Here is a 25,633-nt window from a genome sequence, read left to right as displayed (position 1 = left end):
TTGTAAGATCATTACTGATAATCAGTGTACATTATTTTTATTTACAGTATCTGCAGTGCCAGTTTCCTTCTGTTTTTTTCTTCTTTCCTTCTTTCTTTCTTTCTTCCTTCCTTCCATTGGCTTTTATTAAAGTCACTGGAGCTAAAAATTCAGATAAGAACAGTTCTTTTATTTACTGTAATTTCGAGTCTATTGGGCAAGACAGGCAGGTAGGTTACATATTATGGTGAGGTAAATATTAACTTACTGAGGCTTTAGTGAAGAGAATCTTCATCTATCCTGAGTGTAATTCAAAGAGTAAATGAAAACTTTCTTGAAGATATGATGCCTGAGCTGAATCTTGAATAAAACAAGGATTTGGCCAGCAAATACAAAGTCAACTTTATATGAATAGTCTCAGAAATAAGAGAGTACAGAGTGAGATCTGGAAATGGCACAATGTTTATTAAGTCTTATGAGTAAAGGTGAGGTGTGGAGAGACAGGCAAGACAAGGTCTGAGATGGTGAAAAGCCTGACCTTTCTTGTCAAGGATTTGGGCTTTATCCAGTATAAATAAGAGACTACATGATCAGATTCGTGTTTTAGAAAGATAATTCGGCTAGCAGTGTGAATTACAATAAATTTAAAGCAGGGAGCAGAGGAGATATGAGAATATAATTACTGGGCTGTGAGGCAAATAATCAGAAAACACCAACAGAGGAAGAAAATGAGGGAAACAGGAGAGAAGATTGTACCAGAGAGCAGAATATTAGGGTTTGATGTGATTTCAGAATAGATTAGTTCCAGAGGATGGTAAAGTCCATTATGCAGCCGTGGATCTGGGTGGCTCAGCTGGTGTGCAGAGAGGAGGTTCACTAGGTGTTAGGAGGTCAAGGAACTCTGGGCATGGTCTGTTTTATCTTGTCCATAAAACCACCTGGGATAATTACAGGGTCTTGGTGGAAAGGTTGCTGTATCACAGTAATGAATAAAAGTAGAGGGGAGAATGTTAGCTTCCAGGAGTCTCAAATGATAAGAGTTTCTGCTTTGGGGCTGGACAAATGATGATTTTAATGCAAAGCCAAGCTAGTCCACAAAAAACAAAACAAGCACAAGCAAACACAAAACAATCAAAAAAATAGAACAGATAATGTTTGAGAGAATGAGTACCCTCGGGAGTGTTATAGGGCAGTGACTTAGAAAGAAAGAGGATAATTTGTTTACTTTGAGCAAAGTTTCCAGAGACCCCAATGAAACGTTTTAGAAATGAAGTATGGAAGATCAGTTGAAGAGAAAGAAAGCAGAAGTAAGCATGGGATGGTGATAGCCAGAAAGGATAGAAGACCAGAAACTTAAGTCTCTAACATGAACTCTGGATTTGTAGGCAAGTTATTTCAAGTGGTTACAGCCTGGTGACAAATGATTTGTGTCCAGAATATAAAGATAATTTACATAAACCAATGATAAGCAACAAACAATCTAATCCAAAAGGGCAAAAGATCTAAGGAAACATTTGAATAAAATATATATACACAAATCACCTATAAACATATGAATATATATATGCTCACCATCTTTACTCATCAGGAAAGCGCATATTTAAATCTCAAGAGATAACACTACATACCCATCAGGTTGATTAAGATAATTAAAAATCCTAAGTTTGGAAAGGACACAAAACAATCAGATTGTTCATACTTTGCAAGTGTGAGAGTGAATTGGTTCAACCCAATTAATGCTAGCAGCATACTGTTTTTGAGTCCTGGCTTTTTCACTAGTTTTACGACGTGAAGCAAGTTATTAACATTTTGTTCCTATGCATTCCATTTGGAAAATGGAATTAAGTGAACTAATTCATGAAAATTTCGTAGAGCTATGTGTAAATATAGTAAGTTCTCAGTTGATATCATCTAATATTACTACTATTGTAAGCATTATGTTGAACCAGAAAGTGAATTTTAACCCTTTATTAAAAGAGAACTATGCATTTATTAAATAAAATTTATTAAATAAAATTTATATTTACAATATAAATTGAAATGGAAAACATTTAAAAAACTCTAAAACAGTTATATAGGAACCATTATTAATGTATAAATAGAACCACTATTAAAGTTTACCTCTTGATTTTTAAATGTATATTTTGGCATTTTTGTAATTAAACTTGATATATCATGTGACACCCTATTTTTACATTTAAACTAATATCATTAAGTGGTTATGTATTTCTATATACTATGTAACATCCCTATTAATGGCTGCATAATATCTCATTAGTTGAAGATATTATAATTCAGATGAAACAGTTTATATTTAGCATGTTTTCAATTCCTTATTTTGATCTCATAAATAACACCTTAATGAACATCTTTATGAAGAGTGGCTTCCCCAAGTTACTGTCTAATCTATACTGGAAAGTATCATTTTTTCCCAAAATGTACTTATTTGGTTGTTCAAATGAGTCAGATTTCACAGTTGTTTAGTTCTTTCTGTACTATAAACACATCTTCGAATCAGAAACACAGTGCTTGAAATGAATCCTAAAGCCAAAAGTTAGTTTTACAATAAACTATTAATTATTTAAACATTTAAAAAATTAATTTGGTGGGATTATTTTATCTTACTTTTAAACAGACATAATATTATCAGAATATACAGTAAATATAGTGTTCATTGGCAGGAAGTGATATAAAACAAAGAATATGTTCAGCATTGTGCTTCTTTTAGACCAATTGTGTGTTCTTCCTGGAATACTTTCTCTTATTATAATACCCTATATTACCTTAAATTAACCTTTAAGAATGCCAGCAAGATAAATGATGAAACTTGTTAGCTCAGAGAAAGGAAAACAAAACTATTGAGAAAATATAAATTTTAAACATAGTCTTTAGACCTGATTCAAATGGTTCCAGTTCTACCTCTCTCTCTTCTTTACTGTAACTCTGTAAACTTGGCCAAGTGACGGTGTTGCTGAAGCAGCAGTCTATGTATCTCTAGGTATAACACCCTCAGAGAACCATATGTCTACATTAACTTTTCCTCTTCTTCCGATCTTGCTTGCTCTTCCACTATTATAAGATTCCTACTAAATTATGCATTGTAGATATGGTAAGTCTTAAATAGCATAGAGTATGTTAAATCTTTCCTTCGAGCATGTGTTTACTCCTCAGTGATGTCAGGGGCCTGTTAGGGAGTGGAAGTCTAGCATGCATTTCTTTCTCATGGTCCAAGGATTATGGCCTCTTCCTGTCTTATCTTTCACTTATCCCTAACCAGCAACAGTTAATAATGACAACTTCAATACCAAACATCAGCTAATTAAAAGAGAGAGGGAGATATTCGAATTCTGAAAGTTGGATATTGAATTCTCAGTAACCTTATTTCCTGAACTAGTTAGAGAGCTCCCAGAAGTGAGGAGAGTCTGGTGGAGAGGTGTGAACAGTTGGCTAAGGTTGTGACTTGCTGCACTGAGCTTCAGGTTTTATTTAACATCCATTTCAGCTGCTTCACCCTTCTTTTCCATTTACCTCTTTAACCTTAACCAGAGTAACTGAAGTCATCTATTTTCTTGAAAATTCTTTATGTAAGGTACCATGGGTTTGTGCCTATGCAATTTTCTTTTTTGTCTAAAGAGTGGGATAAAGTACATTGTCAGTGCTCAATAATGTTTCATCAATGTCATTACTTAATATTCATTTAATTAATATTCATTATAGATCAATTCATAATTGTCATCAGAGTAATGATAGGCAAGAAGGAATCTCATTTTTCCCCCATATTTTGAAACTCTAACTCAGACTCAATTTCATGGTATTATACATAAAGGATACCTGCTTTTTATTTATTTCTTAAGTATGTAGAATTAAATTCTGAATTTTCTTCTATTTTTTTGCCTATGAATTTCTGCTTCAAAATCCAATGAAGGATATATTCAGCACTAGAGAGCGATAATGTTTATAAAATATGTGTAGATCCATTTTGGTTGGGCATAGTTTTCCGTGTACATATACTGTATAGGCAGATAGTAAAAGAAACCTGAAAACATCCCAGCATCATTAAGTGATGATTCCATCATCTGCATTGTGAGATGAACCATTTGTCTGTTACATTGTCTTAATTAGATTGGTTTTATTGGTTTATAAACCATCTTTATGCTAACCTAGGCTATATTATATAGAATATGTATGCCCATAAGCAGGGTCTAATATAAAAGAAAAAGTTCATATATCATGGTTAATGATACTTTTTACCTAATGAATATGGTAAAATTCTATTTTTAGGACTCTAAATAGAAGTTTTAGTTTATTTTTTAATAGGGCTAAAAAAATATTCCTACAAGTTTCTATGATAATTTATGCTTAAAATGTTGCTGTATCCAGAGCAAGTTATAATAATTTTTTAAGGAAAGAAACATGTACTTTCTTGGTTTTGTCATGATTTACAGAAGGTCAAAAACAAAAGGCTAATATGACATAAACTGGAAGTTCAGCTAAGTGAAAATCTGATAGAGATCTAAAACATGTAGACAAAAATAAGCATTATCTAAAGAAGGATTAAAAATATTCAAAATTTTGGGCTTCCTTGGTGGTGCAGTGGTTGGGAATCCGTCCTTGATGCAGGGGACACGGGTTCGTGCCCCAGAGCGGGAAGATCCCACATGCCGCGGAGCGGCTGGGCCCGTGAGCCATGGCCGCTGAGCCTGCACGTCCGGAGCCTGTGCTCCGCAACGGGAGAGGCCGCGGCAGTGAGAGGCCCGCGTACCGCAAAAAAAAAAAAAAAAAAAATTCTAAATTTAGAATCTATGAAATAGCCTCAAACAAAATAAAGAATATCGTATATGTGTCTGATTCAAAAGTGAGGATGCAAGATTATCTATTAGTGAATTGTTATTCTACAACTTATTACCAACAATTTTCAAGGCAGCTTATGTGATTATACAATAAGCAGCAATATAAAACATAATAAGTTTGTGCCAAAGTTAAGTTAGACTTAGAAATTCATATCACAGTATCCTAAAAAGTTGATAGCGGTGGTTTGCAAATTTGTCCCTGAGTTTCTTAGTAGCCTTTGGAAAAAGGGGGAAATATTGGCTTGACAATTGTTTTAAATTGTGAAGACTCACAACTTAAAAACAAACCATTCACTTAGAGGAACACTTTTTTCTTGTTACTGTTATTACTAAGACCCTAGATTAATTTCTTCAATGTGAAATTGTATTGGTACAGGACTACATTTCAGTAATATTGCTATAATACGTATAGTATTTGTTTCCTTTGGTTTTGCTTTTTTATAACAACTCTCATGCAGACTGATGGCTTATGGCCAAAGTGCATTTTAGTGTAAATAAGTACCTATTGCCAAAATAAAATAGTAGTAATTCTGCAACAAGAAAACAAAGAAACATGCATAGCAGTTAAAAGTTGAAGGGTGTCGTACATGAAGATTCATTGCAGCAAGCAGATGAAAATGTTAATAAATTTACATGATCAAGGATAAAAGAAAACATCTCTTTCACAGTATACTGATTTGAAAGGGATATCTAGAAGGTTAAAAATGTAGAGAAAAAAGTAAAGCCTTATCAGAAAGTTAAATGTATCGGTATCTGCATAGGGAAAAATCAGCATTGACAACAACTGAATCAGTATTTGGAGGAGAAGGTTAAGAAAATCTCCTACAGTGCAAAGGAGAATGACAACAAGGTGGAAAGAGACCTTGCTACCCCTAAACAAAAAATTAAAAATGTTCTCTTAAGTCTAAGTATACTGAAGAAAATCAAGTTGAACTAAAAAAGGACCTACATTTCTTCACATTCACTCATCTACTTAATTCAATTTCCATGTAATATTTTTTGCTTGACAAAATTATTCCAAAGCTTGCCTGGAAGAATAAATGTACACAAACGTAAATTCTGAGAAAGAAGAGTAGTAAGAAAAGACCTGTTTTCACAAATCTTAAGAATATGTTTACTACAGCTACAGTGATCAAAATGATGTAATAGTGGCTCTAGGAGATACAAAAAACTGGTAGAAAGTCTAAAACATATTGAACTCTGTGTAATGGTATGGTAAATGATGAAGGTCACATATCAAATCTGGTAGGGGCTAGTGGAGATTAGGGGTGTTGAGATTACTGTATAACCATCTGGGAAACTAAATTAAGATAAATTCTGCTTTATACCTATAAATAAATCAAACATGGATTGAAGATTTAATTTTTGCCTTTTTGCTCTTTTTTCCTAAAAAGAGAAATAAAAGGTTGACTGCCTTGGCCAATCAAAAATTTCTTTAGAAAATGGTAAAGACCAAAATTTACAAATCAAGATAAACATAAGCATTATAATAAAAAAGACCTGTTTTGTAATATTAATGCAAATAACTAAAAAATAATTTTAAAGCTTAAAGCTTATAAATATTCAAGAGTATCAAACTGAAAAGTGAAATAAACTTTTTCCTTCTATTTTGGCAAGTATTTTTAAAATGATAATACTCAGTATTGGCAAGGATGTATAAAATTGGCTATTCTCATTAAACATCGGTAAGACCAGATGGCCCCAAACTGTCATAAAAACTCCCAAGTATACCTTTGTGTTGGTATTTCTGCTTATATCCCCCAAAGAAAGATTGGGGTTAGTGTAGGGCAAATATCCAGATCTGGTTTCATTACAGTAGAGATAAATGCTTTACATCACTCACATTTTCTAAGTTTTAAATTTTGAGTTCAGTAAAAATGAGTCCCTTCACCACTAGACATTTAAGAATAAATTCTACGTTGCAAAGGTAACCTTTGTGGTTGTAATGATTCCAGATGAAATTGTGGTACTCATGAAGTATTTAGATACATGCTTTCCTCTGTTTTACTATTAAATATAACTTGTCTATGCTCAAATTTCACTTGAAACCTGAGCCAGAATTGATTTAAATATAACTTTTTGTCCATACAGCAGTTTCATGCATAGTGAAGTGATTTTTGACTCAATCCTGTGTTCATTCCTTAGTTCAACCTGTTTTCCCTTTATATGGAATAAGGATAGTTTAGTTCTGTGGGAGACCTCCATGCCCACTCCTTGCTATCCAGTGTAGATGATAAAATCTATCTTTTAAAATTCTGTTCCTAATACTCACAGGAGCTTTCACCAATTCCTTCTCATTTGCCCAAGGAAACCCAAATTCTGGAGGAATACAGCTGATCACCTAGTGTTCTATTCCCTATGACATTACTCCTATTTCATCCCAACCACCAATATTGTCAGATTATTTCATTTGGTTACCAGTTTTCCAACATCCTTGAGTCATCCAAGGCCTACATTCCTCCAGTTTCTTTCATTTGAGCATTTTCTGCCCATCTCTCTCCTAGAACTCCCCATTTTTCTCCCTCTATGGCATTAGTCACAATCTAATAATATACTGATCTGTGAGCTTCCAGTTGAAAAAACTCAAACAAGGTGTAGTCCAACATGCTCATATTGGGTAGCGTTTGACAGCACTATAATTTGAGTCCAGTGCTTGAACTTCTCTGTTTATATCCTTAGTTACTTGTCTGTCAAAGAACCCATACCAGAGGAAGATTTGTTCTTTCTCCTGTACAATGTTATTTTCCATATTTGTGTATGATGTGGTCTTTGCCTGCCTCTTAATGTAGCCATAAGTACGTGCAGGTGTAAAGATACCTTCACTGTGTCACATTTCTTCCTTCCTCTTCAACCCACATTATTCTTATTTCTGACTGTAAAATGAGTCTAAAACTATTCTGGTCATCCATCCTAAATCCAATGGCACTCTTTTTAGTTGTATTCCCTCGGAGTAGAACATGAACCGGGGATTTAGTTATGTGTGATATATAAAGAGAGGAATGTTTCTTTATTTAAAAAAGAAAATCTTTAAGGGAGGAAGAAGCAGAAGAGGAAAGAGGCAGGCTTTGAGCAAAGAAGTGGTCACAGAGAGAGTTTAAGCCTTGGCCTGAACCTTGGGGGCTCTGGAACAAAATCATACCATAGGATTTTTCTCAACTTAAAACAAGGGGCTGGCATTTTGTAACCCATATCAGTCATTTATTAGCCGTGGCCTCCTGCAGGATAGCTGGTGCTCCCTGGACAGCCTGCTGCAGTGAGCAAAGGCTAATTCTGCAGAAAATGGGCAGATGGGAGTTCTCAGCACTCGACACTCAGAGCAGCTGAGGGTAGATGCCCTGGCCAGGTAACTAAGGATCTGCTTTGGACTACCAGCAGCATCTACTAGACATCCTTTCCAAGAATGATCTTTTTTGAATCCCCTGCAACATTTGACAGTATTTGAAGTGTCTGGTCTCATATGTCTGTCATCTAAGACATTTCTACTAGCTTTTCTTCTACCTCGTTGGCCACACTATCCATATTGCTAAATTCCTAGTCCTCTTTCTGGTCTTAAATATGTTTAGGTTTCCAATGTTTAACTATATCCTAATGTCATTATGCTCTTTATAAATTACCTTATATAATTTCATGACTACAACTACCACCTTTGAATATATCTAAGCTTGTTCTCCCTTACACCCTCTAGATTCGGATACTCGGCATCATGTTGTAAATTTCCTCTTGGGTATCCCACAGAGATCTGAAAGCCAACATACCAGGAACTGTATGGAACCTGTTTCTTGTTGAACTGTTCCTTGTGTTCATGGAATAGCACCACCGTCATTCCTATCACTCACACTAAAATGGTGTATCTCTTTATCTCTAGCACCTAATTCAATTTGACATGTAGTAGGTGCTCAACAAATATTTCCTGAGTTAATGAATAACATTTGCTCAGCTCTTTTACTCCAACAGTCATCACTCTTTTTCCTGAGTCAAGAAGAAAATACATCAGACAGTGATATAAATATTAAATACAAATCAAAATGAATATGTAACAGGGAAGCTTATTTTTTTAAATCATTGATAACCCATGATAATTGAATTTTATTGTTATAGGCCAATAAAGTTGAGTTTAAAGTGTATAATGATGAGATAATATTAATGAATGTCAAATTAGCATTGTGTTTAGTTTCTGGAGTAGCCTTTGAAGTATTTTATACTTATTACTAAATTTTGAAAAGCTTGTGATTGTTATGTTGCTGCAGTAATATAAAGTATCCAATAGATGGTACTGTAAAATGCCTAATATTTAAAATAAAGTGGTATTGCAGGTAGAGAGTTTAAATGAACAGTTCAGAATTCTGGGGAGAATAAAGACATTTTCCTCTGGATATTAAATTATATTTAAAACCAGAATTTTAAAAATATAGCTTAAGTAATGCAGTAGTCCATGTGAAATATTATAAATACTCTCTTAATTCTCAGATAATGAAAATTGATGTTTACTACAAGATGCAATTTTAAAACTGTTCGTATTATGTTAGAAATTATTTTGTTCTTTTTGTGGTGATTACCATTAGTAAATGTGGTGTTTTAGTTAACGTTACTCAAATCACAGCATTTTCAGCAAGCAACTATAGTTGCGTGTCTTTGTTACTGAAGTTCTAAAAAAACTTATCAGGTTCAAAATAAATCAAACCTGTCTGTAGTAATCTCCCTTCTTGCTTAGCAAGAGTGACTTCATTATTTCTTTCAGTTTTTGGTCTTGCCTAAGACCAATCTAATGTCTGAATGAAATATTATACCATTTTGTAAATATAACATACATTCAGAACGTTTAAAAATATACAATATTATGGAGTTAAAATTTCTTAAAAAAACAAGCAATAATTAGCAATAATTGACAGATTGGTTGGAGTTTGCTTCTGAAGCATATATTAAAAAGAGCAATTTGTAGATGGCTTAATTTACCTTAGAGCTCATTCAGAATTTCCACTGCATATTTATTTATAAGTATGAATACCAAATTTTGATTACCAGAATAAAGTTTTATAAAAACTACTTCTAAAGCTAAAGATGTCTGAAGAATTATGCAACAACATAGAAGGTTTAAAATTCTCTATATCTTACTATACAGAGATGCTACATAGCTTTAAAATTTTTTCTACTGTTTATGATATTGCTCTTGAATAATGCTGAGTATTCCTTTGTATTATGGTTATTTATTAATTTATTCAATAAAATGTTATTGCATATGACAATATGACAGGTTTAAAGAAACCAAGATAAATAGCTTTTAGGAAGAATGATTTTATGTGAAACAGCAGCTTTCCGTGGTACATGGATCATATGTCCTATGACTTCCTTATGCATTTACTATTTTTTCCATGTTTTGTGTAATTGGAATGTGTGATATGATAGCATGCATACTGTTAAAAAGAATAGATTCTTAGGTGCATAGGAATCTTCTGCTTAAAGAAAATATGCGATTGAAATAACTTCATCTAGCCTGAGTAATTGAGGTTATTTTCTCAATTAAAAAAAAAAAAGTAGTTAGTGCTTTGGTTGGTAAGTCTAGACTTTCCCATCCATCATGTCCTAAGCCAGATCAGAATAAATAGGTCAGACTTGTAATAAAAAGGTATGAGATGAACAACTAATTACCTGAATACTGCAAGTAAAAATGACTTTTGTCCCCCAAATATGTTCCATTTGATGGTAACAAATTTTTAGATTCATCAGGGAATGGTGGGGCCTTTGGAATTTTACCTAGATTCTTTAAGATGTTTGTATTCATTGTGTATTATGTTCTCTTCAAAAACAATGGCACACACTGACTCATTTACTCAGATTTCCTAGCATACTGGATATATGTAACATTACATGGCAAAGTTCCTACTTGAGCTAAATGGTTTTAAATATAAACCGTGCATGCAGATCTCAAGTGATAGTCTCTTAATAGATATCAGATACTCTTTATCGCTGCCCTCTTTTATTTCAGTAACATTTTAATTAATTCATACTGATTGAATAAATGTACATTGAGACTTGTTTCCTAATGAGGGCGCATTTAGAGGAAAGGTTTTGCATCATTCTGATATCCTGTGGGTAATTATATTCTAATTATATGGTCGGGGGAAAAGAGTCTATAATTCAGTACTGATATTGTTCGTTGGACCCAATTAATTACATGCACATAATGAAAGTTCATGATAAGGTTGACTGGCAGTCAGTGTAAAATTTTAACTCAATTGAATCTAAGCCTAATGTGAGTACAGAATTGGACTTTAACCTGGTTAGAAAATGCTTTGGTGTGAGATCAGTGGATATTTAGAGGAGCAAAAGATGAGAACAAATCTCATTTTAACTTATTAGTTTTTAAATTCAAGGTCTTTTCCAAGATTGATGAAAATGAAAACTTAGTAGCATAATATTTTAATTCTAAATATTATTTTTAATATTCTTTCATTACCTTCAGTGATTTTGCTGTATTTTAGAAAGCAATGGTACACTAACGATACAATTGTACATTTCTAGAACAGGTTCGTATATTTGTTGAGAGAAAAAATAGGCATAGCAGGGAGTATTATTGATTCATTTTATGAATGTAAATTCAGTAGGTACTAATCTATTCTATTTGAGTGCTTTTTAAATTTCAAACCACCCACTGCATTTGGACTCCTGTGCCGAAAATTCACAAACAATTATATACACACACACATACCCATAAATAGGTAACTCTTAATTATCTATTTGTAAAGTAAGAGTTCCAAAGAGTAATCTGAAAAAATAATGACATGTATGTTTCATTTTGAAATGCATTTTGGAATTATTTGAATCTGATATTTAAGAATTTTGCAGTACTTCAAACACAAAACTAAAGCCATGGTCTAAATATTGACTCCCATCCTTCCTTTACTCATTGTTTCCTTTGCTCAGATTTTGGAAGAGACAGTCTCTAAGATTAAGGAGACTGTCTTCTTCCAACCCTCTTCTCTTCTAAGCCTCTCCGCTCCCCCTCTCCTTTTGGTTCATTGCTTTCTGGCTTTGATCTCTTCTCCCCACCCCCTCCCTTTCCTTCCTTCTGTCGCTTCTAATAGCCCTCACATAAATGCTTTCATTAAAAGATAAATCTGTTGGGTCCCTCCTTATTAGCAACAAAAATATTTTCAGATGAAGAAAGTGCAGTCAGTCCTTTCTTACTGAGCCCTAAGCAGGCAGTGGAAATATTTGGGTTCTACAGTTAATAAAACAGTTACCATTTATTGCGAACTTATTTGCTAGACATCCTTTTAATTCTAAAGGTAGGTATAATTATGTCTACATTTGAAGAGAGTAAAAACTTTAGAGAGATTAAGAAATTTACCTAAAGCCACACAACCTGCAAGTGTCAGAAGCAATACCTGCCTTACCCTGAATCCCATGTGTTTTTTGCTTTTTTTTTTTTTTTTTTTTTTTGGTATGCGGGCCTCTCTGTTGTTGTCTCTCCTGCTGCGGAGCGCAGGCTCCAGACGCGCAGGTTCAGCGGCCATGGCTCATGGGCCCAGCGGCTCCGCGGCATGTGGGATCTTCCCGGACCGGGGCACGAACCCGCATCCCCTGCATCGACAGGCGGACTCTTAACCACTGCGCCACCAGGGAAGCCCTGAATCCCATGTTTTAAACTTATCTTTTATGTTTTTGCTGCCGCCCCCGCCCCCGCAAAAATTGGTGAGGTATGAAATAAATTTAGGGAATCTAAACCTTCAAAAAAGGAATGGGAAGAAAAATAATAAAGTAAAGTAGAGGAGAATAGAAATGAAAAAAGAGAATAATAGATCAGAGAGTGGTGCACACTGCATAAGTGGTCTTTGTGAAATTATTTTACAAGTGTGTAAATATACAAATATTTATTGTGGATCACAGCCAGAAAGAAATTGAAGAACACGTCCGTAACCATATTGGCTTCTGATAATTTTACGAGACCTAACCAAGTAGGATAACATTTCTAATGGCTTTATTTCACTAGATAATCAAGTAGGCAAGACATTAACGTTATTCTTGCTGATTGCTTTTATATATAGAAATCTGTGTTTGAAATGATTTTAATATCGCTATTAAACATTTTTAACATTTTTATTGAAAACATTTGGCACCACCTAAGTCTCCAAATGTCCATTGTACTTTGCCTGACGGTTCGATGTGCTTTCTTTCTGGACAGAGACGTGAATGTTGAGGGAGCTGTTAAGGAGGGAGCCTCACACACCCTTCTCTTCAGTATCTCCTGAACGAAACTCTGCAAATATGCATAAACAATCACATTAACAAGAGTAAGAATAGAACATTTTTGTGAGCAGCTATTAGAGTAGCGAAATCATCTCAGTTAAAAATGTTTATCTTTAAATTTATGTTGGTGCAAACTTCAAAATTTGGCTCCAGTGAGAATTGGTTAGGCAAAGGATGCTGGATAAGATTACAATATGTGTATTTTCTAAAACAATTTTGTATTGAAGTATTGTTGATTTACAATGCTGATTTAGTTTCTGGTGTACAGCAAGGTGATTCAGTTATATATATTCAATTATATATATTCATTATATATAATTGAATATATATATTCAATATATATATTCTTTTTCATATGCTTTCCCTTATGGTTTATTACAGGATTTTGTTTTTAAGTCCTAAAATGGCATTTTTATTTTTTAATTTTTTTCCATTTTTTAATTTTTTTAACATCTCTATTGTAGTATAATTGCTTTACAATGTTGTGTTAGTTTCTGCTGTATAACGAAGTGAGTCAGCTATACGTACACATATATCCCCATCTCCTCCCTCTTGTGTCTCCCTCCCACCCTCCCCATCCCACCCCTCTAGGTGGTCACACAGCACAGAGCTGATCTCCCTGTGCTATGCGGCTGCTTCCCACTAGCTATCTATTTTACATTTGGTAGTGTATATATGTCATTATATATGCTACTCTCTCACTTCGTCCCAGCTTACCCTTCCCCCTCCCCGTGTCCTCAAGTCCGTTCTCTACGTCTGCATCTTTATTCCTGTCCTGCCCCTAGGTTCATCAGAACAATGGTTTTTTTTAGATTCTATACATATGTGTTAGTATACAGTATTTGTTTTTCTCTCTCTGACTTACTTTACTCTGTATGACAGACTCTAGGTCCATCCACCTCACTACAAATAACTCAATTTTGTTTCTTTTTATGGCTGAGTAATATTCCATTGTATATATGTGCCACATCTTCTGTATCCATTCATCTGTTGATGGACACTTAGGTTGCTTCCATGTCCTGACTACTGTAAATAGTGCTGCAATGAACATTGTGGTACATGACTCTGTTTGAATTATGGTTTTCTCAGGGTATATGTCCAGTAGTGGTATTGCTGGGTCATATGGTAGTTCTATTTTTAGTTTTTTAAGGAACCCCCATACTGTTCTCCGTAGTAGCTGTACCAATTTACATTGCCACCAACAGTGTAAGAGGGTTCCTTTTCCCCACACCCTCTCCAGCATTTATTGTTTGTGGATTTTTTGATGATGGCCATTCTGACTGATGTGAGGTGATAACCTCATTGTAGTTTCGATTTGCATTTCTCTAATGATTAGAGATGCTGAGAATCCTATCATGTGTTTGTTGGCAGTCTATTGCAGGATATTGAATATAGTTCCCTGTGCTATACAATAGGATCTTGCTTTTTATTTGTTCTATATATAATAATTTGCATCTGCTAGTCCCAAACTCCCAATCCAACCCTCCCACACACATATTTATTAGATATATCAAGGACCAGTTGAAAAGAAAAACAATTTATGTTTCTTCTAATTGATACACTTGTCATAAACTGAAATAACGTTTGATTAAAGATGTTAATGAATGCAGTAGAGGTATAAAAATCAGTTCTGATCCATTTTCTTTTAAAATTTGTATTGTGTTCAGTTGTGTGAGTGTACACACTTAAGGATGTGTGAAATCATTAAAGGTTAAAGAAATTATGAAGCTTCAAAGTAAAAATAAAATTCATGGAAACCAAATATGTATTTAGTTTCTATACCTAGAGATGTCCTGGATACATTTTATTATCATGTGTGAGGAAGGAACAGCTTCCCCTCTTAGACTGAGGCAGTGCACCATTTTAGGAAGGCAGTTGTTCTTTTCCCAAACCTGCTTTTCTGTCTCTCACTTTTTTTAATGCCAGGGATATCCAGTTATATAAGGAAAAGAAGCTATTTTAAATAGTTTTATTTGGCCAGTTTACGTTTATCATGGCACTGGAGTTATTGTATTCAGCTACTCCATACTGATATCCAAGCCTGTCAGAACTGGTAATACTTTGTGGTTTCTAAATATTTGGAGTGTTCATCAACATTTAAACTAATTTTATTTCCAAATTGCTTAAAAAATGAGACATGGCTAAAAAGAAACTTTTTAAAAAAAACTTCTTGTTGAACCCTGCTGTTCTTTTAATAAATGAAGCCTACAAAGGGAAGCAATAGATTTGGATTCTGCCACTAACTCAATTTTCTTGGCTAGTCATCTAAACTTTCTGATTCTCAGTTTTCTAATCTGGAAAATGGGATTTCTTATTTTACTGGGAGGATTAAATGAGACCATAAACATGAAAGCAATTTTTTAAAAATATGAACAGCCTTATATAGGTAGAGGTATAATTCTGTTAATTTTTCTTGGAACAACCGATGACCCTTTTAATGTGAGTATTATACTCTTATTACAGTTAAACTAAGTCAAACCTCTAATAATCTCTCCATCAAAGAATTTTTTCTTTGTCCTATGACAATTTGAATTAAATTGTCAATTTAAAATGATTACATGTTAGGAAATATGAAGACAAGAGATATCTCAATACTTAAGAATAATAGGACTTTAAAAAAATTCTTGATATTAGGTTAAACTTAATAAGTGCCCTGAAGGCAAATGCATCTTTTAAACTAATTATCTGTACTGTGTATTCTATTTAATATTAAAATGATAGTGATTAAATAAAATCAATCACATTCCTCTGTAGTCACACCTCACATTTGATTAAATAAAAAAATACACACTTGCTGTATTAATTCTGATTTAAAATACATTACATTTAGAATTACACACGTGATAATTTTAAAAACACTGAAACATTTACTCTGTTCATCCTTGATATTTCAAAATTGTACATGGAAGAATAAAAAAGAAGTATGTAATTTCTGAATTTGTTTTCTGTCAACTTGCTTCTTTTTCTTTTGCCCAGATGCCATGGTTTTCTTTTTGTAACTCAGGGTTAGACTCCTGATGAGCATGTTAATTTAATGTATACTCTTTGCCTACATATCTTGATTGAAAGTGAGCTCATATATATGTTCTTTTCATCCCCCTTTTTCTTGGAATGAATTTCTAGTGTTGCTCTCAGATGGCTGAGGATTACTGGAGAAATTCTCAGAGCTGGTGGCTTTCTCTCTTACATATTTATTACTTCTGGTTCCAGCTGAGCCCTTAATTTCACTTGATCCTGTTACTCATCAGCTGCTTTCCCATTCTCAGGGAAGTAGTGACAGAATCTCTACTATTTTCTTACTTCCTTCATCTTGCTACCTCTCTGCCAATTTCGCTCTCTCCGTAGATAACTCACATCACCACTACTCTGAGAAAAACGAAGCCTGCAAACATGAATATCTGTAAATTACAGATTCTCTATGAAAGTGGTAGCAAAATGGCAGCCAGGCTTCAATTTCATCCCATCATGTTTCTGTGGGGAATGCCTTAAAGTGGGATTTTTATTATCCAACTTGGCACAGTCTTTGCCTTTTGTGGCATTGGGCCCATTTGTATTACCTTCTTGGCCCCTGTACATTTTTGCATTTGAAACCCCTGTGAATACAAACTCAGAACTCTTTTTCCATCATAAGACACTCCCTCAAAATGAACAGATTTGGAGAAGGCTAATGCCTGACTATATGAACTTCTGCCTCATCTGAAACATTATATTTCTAAGGAACCCCTTTTATCGTTTATTTTCAAATGGTCCCTCTCAGTCTCTCTCTGCTTTTTTTCCCCAGCAACCTAGATGCTTACCTATATTTCTTTATAAGATGTTACGGAAAAACCCGAACAAAGTTTTTGGCCAACCCAATACGCACACGCACACGCACACGCACATATATTTTATTTCGTTGTAGAAACAATTTTGCACTCTTTTAGGAATAAGAGGATGTATTAAAAAGTTAGAAAGGAAGATCAGTTTTTCTCCCAAATTTCATTAGAAAAATTCTCAAACAAAATACAGTGAATACAGTATATCCCCAACCTATATGAAGTAATTATTATTTTTCAATCATGCTCTATATATATGTATATATGACTATGTATGCATATATATACAATTTTACAATATACACATAATATATAATTTATTAAGTTGGACCTTTTGAAAGTAAATTGCAGGTAGTATGACACAACATCAGCAGGCACATTCTAAGATAACAATTTTCTATACATATACAATACTGTTATCACACCTGAAAATATTAACTAGTCCATAATATCAGTAGTTATTCTGTCTATATTCATATGCCCATAATTAGCTCAAAAATATCCTTTATTGATTTATTTTATTTTATTTTATTGGTGGTAGTGGTAGGGTGGACAGGAGCTATTTGAAGTTCTTGCACTGCAATTGGTTGATAGTCTGAATTATTTGGTAACTATAGTCTTTTCACTTGTCTTTCTATTGACTTGCTCTGTACAGACATATGCACAGTGAGCATTGATGCTTCCCAAGGTAGAAGGCATCTGAGACTTATGCCCTAGAAACTGCCTGATGGGCATCTTAGTTTGATTGCTTGAGAGTCCTTGGTCAATGGCATGGGATAGGATAAGGCACTTAATCTGGATTTGAGGAGATCAAATATTTGTATAGGGCTTCCCTGGTGGCGCAGTGGTTCAGAGTCTGCTTGCTGATGCAGGGGACACGGGTTCGTACCCCGGTCCGGGAAGATCCCACATGCCGCCGAGTGGCTGGTCCCGTGAGCCATGGCCGCTGAGCCTGCGCGTCCGGAGCCTGTGCTCCGCAACGGGAGAGGTCATGACAGTGAGAGGCCCGTGTACCGAAAAATATATATATATTTATATATATATATATATATATATGTATATTATTATAAAGATGGAAGGGCTACATTCACGTCTTTAAATGTTTATTTAGGTCTAAGCTTCAGCCAAGAAATAAGAAAGAAAGAAGGCTGACGAAATGCTTTGAGCTGGTCCCGACTGAAGCAAATGCAAACATTTTTCCCACCACCCATTGCTCCAGGTGTTATATAGGCTGACTTGGACTCAGAAATTGAGTCTGTCATACAGAGTGAAGTAAGAAGGAGAAAAACAAATACCATATGCTAACACATATATATGGAATCTAAGAAAAAAAGAATGTCATGAAGAGCCTAGGGGTAGGATGGGAATAAAACAGACCTACTAGAGCATGGACTTGAGGATATGGGAGGGGGAAGGGTAAGCTGTGGCAAAGTGAGAGAGTGGCATGGACATATATACACTACGAAACGTAGGGTGGATAGCTAGTGGGAAGCAGCCGCATGGCACAGGGAGATCAGCTAGGTGGTTTGTGACCACCTAGAGGGGTGGGATAGGGAGGGTGGGAGGGAGGGAGGGAGGGAGATGCAAGAGGGAGGAGATATGGGAACATATGTATATGTATAACTGATTCACTTTGTTGTAAAGCAGAAACTAACACACCATTGTAAAGCAATTATACTCCAATAAAGATGTGAAAAAAGAATATTACTGACATCAGAAGCTTTCAATGAAAGTTCTACCAAACCTGTTGTCAATCCATCTGAGAAACGACAGCAATGGCCCTTATAGGCTTCTCCTGTTAATGGGATAGTTGACTCGAGTTCATCCTCCCAGACTGCATGATTTTTTTTTTTTACTAAAAATCTGTTGCTGCAGTATTTTTTACTTATATTATGGAAATATATTCTTAATAGAGTTGTATTCCTGGACACTTTAATTTTCTCTAGGGTTACCCTAGACTTTTCTCCTTCTCTTCCACTTTTGGGTACATTGGATCCTCTACTCCATCTCTGTACAAGCAGCCATGAAGCCTTACATGGAGCTATTTATTCTTTTGGGTTTTGTTCCCTTCCTGGAGTTCTACTTGGTAAGACAGTAAACTAATAACTGTGCTCTCAGATCTTTCATTCTCATTTTGGGAGTCTCACACACATAGCTTGGTCCAGGAGAGGAAACTCAAATATACTGACTGCTCTCTTCTTTCTAGAGACACACAATGTCTAAGGACTAGCTTCCCATCCACCTTTCCTACTCCCCGCAACCAAGGAAAATCTTTATCCAGAATTGAGTGTGATTTATAACCTATTCTTCCAAATTTGTGTTTTATGTTATAAAGTTCCACAGGACACAGGCTTTTGGAATTTGGTAACCTTTTCTCTGTTTCTTGCCAGAAAAACACTTTCCCAGTGTGACTTAGAAAAGGAAGGGTGGTGGGTAACTGAAGACATTCTGTCATGAAGACTGGTTTTAGTGTATTTAACCTAATCTTTTAATAATTACTCCCAAGTAAAATTTTGCTGCTATTAATGGAATATATATTTTTTATTTCTAGAATATCACAAAATAAAATCAGCACTGTAAGCTACGTCTACATCAAAAGACACTGAGTATTTGTAGAAAGGATTGAAAGTTGGACTAGAAAGTGAAATGGTGGCCTGTGTAAATGGACAACTTAAAAAATTAGTAAGAATGGTTTATGAAGGATAATGGAACCTGGAGATGAGTTCTCATTCCAAAATATGAATGTAATACATCAATATTATTGTAGAGAGGTCTGTGAAGCTGGCCAAAGATTAGTCTACTTTAAGTATATGAAATTGTATTTTGGATAAGTAATTCTACAGTCTAATCCCTTCTGCATTAGTGTGTTCCTTATTTCATGAAAAGATTTTGGTTTATTAATGAAAGTAAGCAGAAAAATTATGACAAGGAAATATATTTGTAATGTATTCATTTATTTCACACGTGTGTAGTGATATAAGAAGCTTCATTGGTACTTGTTTTCAGTTTGACTTTTTTTTTCAGCTTTAATATGAACTTCTCTTTTTTCAGCAGACTCTGCCCACTTCAGGAGTTTCAGTCCCTGAGGTGCGTAAGCAAAGGTTTTCACACTTGCAATTATAGGTCATTTATACATCTTGTATTGTTATAAAGAACATTTTGGGCTGTATCAGTGACATACTATAATTAATTTGTATGCTTTATTTTTTCTCATATTTTGATATTTGGAATTGGGATCTTTGTATTTTCATGATGGGATGGACTTGCAGCCTTTATAATCAACATTTGTGACAAGCATTAGGGAAACAATAAGTTAAATGTCACAAAGTATGCAGGAAAAAATAAAGGTTACTCTGCAGAGTTTTGACCAGTGTATAAGAATAGCATTATTCCTATCTGTCACATTTAAACCTTGCAGAAAACCCAAACCGTTCACTCCTCTAAGCCATTAAAATGTAGTTTTCAATGATAGAAAATTGAGAAACTCTTGCTCACTTTGAAGTCCTCATCACTTTTAAAAGAGTAGGTCTACATTAATCACTTAGCATATGACATTGCATAGAAAGTCATTGGAATAAAATATAGTCACAAAGTAAATGACTTTGATTTTGAAAATAAATGTAGGCATTGCCACAACATTTATTTTCAGTGAAGTGTTAACTTTACCTTTTAATTAATTAAGCAAAGCCTCCACATTGTTCTGTGACAATTCCCATTCAATTGCTGTTATCTCTAAAGGATATCCTCAAGTGGTATTGTTTCGCTTAAAGTTATAATTTGAATCTGCTTGCTTAGAAAATATTACTCATAATATCTGAATACTATATGAGTATGATTTATTTAGAGGATAACATAATTGCACAAAAATGTAATAACCTCTCTTCCTTCCCCCTAAAATGTTTTCTAATCAGTGTAGACTGCCTCACTAAAATTTTTTTAAATTTCATTTTGTAACCGTAGATATACTTACACATATACTAGGAGCTATGCTTGAAATATAATGTTTCTACTCTAAGAGAGATGCTAAACTGTTTTTATATTCTTTAAATCAGTTGATACCATTATTATCATAATTATTATAAAGTAGACGTTAAATTACACACTCAGGTGACAAAGGTATTAGGAAAGTTTATTATTTAGGCTAATTATTTAAGTGTCAGAGAATTAACTTTATATGTTAAGATCCTTGAGTTTATTTTTGCCCCTATCATAGCTCATCAAATGATGAACTGAGAGATTTAAAGTTTTCTCTTTAGACTTGTTAATCTCAAAATGTCTCCCATATTTAGTTAAATAATTTGTATTATTATAGATTGAATAAATAGACCAAAACTGCTGTTTTCAAAACATGCTTTTTTATTTGTAAAAAAACTTTTTTTGTCTGCTATAAAGTTTTTAAAAGTCTTCCTATACTGATTTTTGTTTGTATGTTTTGTTTTGTTTTGGCAAGCTGTATTGGTTTACATTAACTTAAACTTCCTACCATGTCCGAAATCATTATATAAGCTTTTTTCAACTATGTTGTTCCAAAAATTTCTTTAAGCACATGTATAGATATATACATGGGTGACTGTGTGAACACACACACACACACACACACACACACACACACACACACACACACACTCACGCAAGAAGCCTTATATACCACCATCAAGAACAATTGCTTTTTGGTTAATTGAAAATGTGGTTAAAGTGTATGTAGGGGAACTTATAGAAAAATGTATATATACCTTAAATATTTTACTGAAAATATGCAAATGTGTATTCGTTGGCTAAACTTTTCACATAGGATCAAGGGCTTTTCTATGTGGATACATCTATTATTTGGCAATGGCATATACCCTTTCTTGCATATAGCACAGCCTTAACACCCTTGATAAGTTTCAATTATCAATTATTTTAAAGTATAACAAAAATGTTCCTTATTTTGTGAAAAGATATTTGTTTATTAATGAAAGTAATTGCTTTCAATTACTTTCAATTGTTTTAAAGTATAAGAAAAACTCACAGGTATCTGCAAAGCAATTTGAGTGTAAAAAAAAAAAAATCTCTGTTTCTATTATTAATTCTCAAATCTTTTAGTCATTGTGTCCAGCCCAAATTGACTGCTCTTCACACACACACACACACACACACACACACACACACACACACACACACATATCTTGTTTTATTGTGCCTTTCCAAAGGATGCGAGTAATTTTTCATGGAAACAACTTATTTTACATTCAAAACTCAATAGTTTGAGTGCTAATTAAATTCCACAGTACTAATAATAAAATAAATTCTACTTAGAACTTGCATAAACAGACTGGGGACTACATAGAAATCACTAGGTTAAGCATTTAACTCAACTGGCAGAAAGAGATGATGAGTATGAATATACAAGAGAGCTGCCTCTTGGCTTTTAAGCTTCGGCTTATGGTGGCCATCAATTATTATGGTTTACAAAGGGAATGGAGAGTAAGTTTGAGGTCCATACACTCACACATAATTTTATAGTGGCCCAACCATAAACTAGTAAACACAGCCCAAATAAAAGATTTTGACATGGACCTTCCCATTCCTAAATTTCATTTCTTCCAATCAGGATTTCTTGAACAGAAATCTTGTAAGTGGTTCACACTCAGTATGAAATTATCCTAGAAGAGAATATGCGCATCATGTGTGATGTATGAAAACCAGGGCTTTGGATCAAGATATAAATTATACCTTCAGGCTGAGTTGGTGAGTAGCATCTGCAAGTACGTTAAGACTATGATTGACTCTGTCTAGTTTGTTGTCTTCTATCCTCCTACAGAAGACTCAGATTATCACAACAATTACCCCAAGTTATGGTGACATAGGGGACAAACAAATAAAATACTATAAAGTAAATAAAGTACTTCTTCACAACACCTATCTTTACTATAATCCAAGCAGTGTACCTGTGTTAAACTTAATGATAAAATATACCAATTTCTTTTATATTTTAAAAATTACTGCCATTTACTGAGTGCCTAATTTATGCTGGTACCTTCATCGACATTTGCTCAATTTGTCATCACATGAACCCTCCCATTTTATAGATTAATTAAATGATGGCTTAGAGATAGTAAATAACATGCCCAAGTCTTTACAGAGACAAAGCTAAAATTTGGCCTCCAAGCCCATATTTTTGTCTCTGTCCAAAGTAATTTTTGTTTTTGTTTTTGAATAAGAACTTATTTAACTGATTAAAAGAAATGGAAAGCTTTATATCATTTATTATAGTTATGTTTAAAACTATATAAAAGTATTTCTAAAAATCAAGACTACTTTGCTACTCAGCCATGTTTCACTGCAACTTCTAAGGATTTCTAGTAGATTTGGAGCCTTTGCCATTTTTGAAATGAATTAATGTTTCTCAGCAGGAAAATGTTCAAATCCCATAATAAGGTTACTATAATTAAAGGTGCAGCTGTCATTAAGTTGGTTTCTTGGAGCTCGTAACTTGTATAAGCCCAGATGAACATGGTAACACTCCTGCTTCAGGAAGATCTTTTATATTGTGAATATCCATGTGTTCCTCAGGTTACAATTCTAGGGTTCCTGGGAAATTCTTGGGGCCTAGATCCAGTTGGTGAATAGGCTAAGTCTCCATTCGGGCAAGCAAGCGGTGCAGTAGCAGAGAAAGCAAGTTCCAGGGTTCCAATAAAGGATGCTCTTGGCAGCCAAGCACCGCCTACCCCCACCCTTTGTGGCTTTGTACCAATAGAGGTGCTTTGCTGCTGCCTGTCTCTCACGCTGAGGTTGGACAAAAAGAAGAAAACCCTGTGCTTGAGGTAATCATCACTTGCTGCTTGTCGTTTGTGAGTGATCGATAACAGCAGGCTTAAGTATGGTGGTAAGCATCCCTTTTGTGAAAGCAGTTTTCAACAACTTACAAATACTCTACTTCTGAGAATCAGCATGATATAGAAAAAGACATTTTTTAGAGCACATATTTAAAGTGACATCTTTTTATTTCATTTATTTCATCTTTCTGTTTTCTGTGAATGGCCTTTCAGCTTCTCTTCTCTGTTCATTATGATGACTATTCTTTTGGAATTCTAATGCAATATATTCCCCTGTTAAGATCTGTTGCACTACTTGTACAGTCTACGGATCACAAAACATTGAATTCTATATTTTAAATGTCTGCATAGCAAACACAAATGGTTGATATTTGAAAATGCTGAAATATCAATAACTGTATTTTATATTTTGTTGTTATATGTTCTATATTCTTTCATGATTTTTTTGTTAGAGTAACCCTTTTCAGTGTTTGAATAATTTCTATTGATTAAAGCAATCATTTTCCAACTCTTTATATTTGGGATAATTTATCTAGCAGAAGAAAATTTGCCTTAATTATAACAAAGTAATTTATTTTGTGATTTAGAGCCCAAAAACTTTTTAAAAAAGAGCTGACGGTGAAGTGATAAGCACTGCCCCCTATTATTAGAGAGCAATTTTATCCTAAATAAAGGTGCAGAATAATGTTGGTGAGCTCTTCCTGAAACTTCTCAGTAACTTCAGCATAGGAAGTAACTTTCTTTAATATCATCATAGAACTCGGTCAGTCAGTGTGAATTAACCCGCAGAAGAGGCCAGTGAAATTTTTGTGAACATCAGATTTTTCAAAGATGAAATTGCTTCATCCTTCCTGTCCCTCATTTAAAATAGGAGAGAAGTAAAGATTTTCTTAGCAGAAATAGGAAAAAGTATCCAACTACCCTACTGTTAGCTTATGCTGCTTAACTAAAATACAGTGAATAGCTCAGAGAGACTTCCATACAATTTGGAAATAAACATAAAACAAATGAGTATAATAAAAAGAAAACCATGGGAAAAATTAAATGATTATGAGTCTCTCCTGTTTTTAAATTGTCAGCCTTGATTAATTCCACAAATTCTACCCACTAAGCATATTTCCCTCAAACAAAGAAACCACTTGCTTTTCTTGATTGTGTGTGTGTGTGTCTGTTTAAACAAGTATAAGTTTTAATATTATCCAGATTATATAATAAAATTCACCTGCCAATGGGTAGACTGCAGGTTTTTTTATTAACTTGTTATATACCTCTTATGAGTCTAGATTTCAAAAAGAAAATCTTATCAATTGAAAACACAAGTTAGAGTTTTAAAATTTCTTTTTATATTTCACAGTTGCTAATAGAAATCATTAGTTTAGTTTAATCCACAATTTACTCAGAGGAATGACTCCCTGGAGAGACAAGAAACCACTTAATCAAGTGCTATCTGTTAGCTGGAGATTCTCACCACACAGGATTCTCCCTAGCTATCTGCATAACTAAGATTAAAATAATATTAATAGATAATTTGGTAATTCTTTACAGACATATACTTACATGTCTTAAATTTCCAGAATTACATTTATAAATAGTCTAGTCACAAATACCAGGTTCCAATGTGACTAAATTTTATTTTAGTTCTTATAACCTAAGAACTTAAATTTTATTTAGTTCTTATAACCTACGCATTTAGGAATTAAATACTAAATAACAATTGTTGGATTACATGGCAGAATATAAGACATATAAGTTATAACTTTCACAATGTAGATTTTTATAGAACATTGTTCCCATGTTTTATTTACCTGCATGCTAGAACCCAGTAAAAATTATTCCCATACCCACCAACAGTGTTATATACTTGCACTCAGCACAAGCTGCTATGGATTTTCTAATATAAACACTGAACTTTACTTATTTAAAC

General features: G+C 34.0%; 1 protein-coding gene across 11 annotated transcripts in view; it reads left to right on the top strand.

Moving 5' to 3' along the window:
• DGKB (diacylglycerol kinase beta) overlaps window positions 1-25,633 on the top strand; it is a 796,780-nt gene that overhangs the window by 317,814 nt on the left and 453,333 nt on the right. For 5 of the 11 annotated variants that reach the window (XM_067042589.1, XM_067042590.1, XM_067042588.1 and 2 more), the window contains one exon: window positions 19,946-19,978. The exons of 3 other annotated variants lie outside the window; for them this stretch is intronic. In XM_067042589.1, coding sequence (XP_066898690.1) covers window positions 19,946-19,978 — 33 coding nt within the window. Of the gene's footprint in view, window positions 1-19,942; window positions 19,979-25,633 lie in introns of all 11 variants that reach the window. 3 more of the 11 variants (XM_067042587.1, XM_059074026.2, XM_067042596.1) reach the window with 1 other exon arrangement.

The sequence above is a fragment of the Kogia breviceps genome, chromosome 9, assembly GCF_026419965.1.
Source record: "Kogia breviceps isolate mKogBre1 chromosome 9, mKogBre1 haplotype 1, whole genome shotgun sequence".
NCBI classification, from domain to species: Eukaryota; Metazoa; Chordata; class Mammalia; order Artiodactyla; family Physeteridae; genus Kogia; species Kogia breviceps.
Note: the sequence above shows the minus strand (reverse complement) of the source record. Positions and strands in the feature narration are given on the sequence as shown.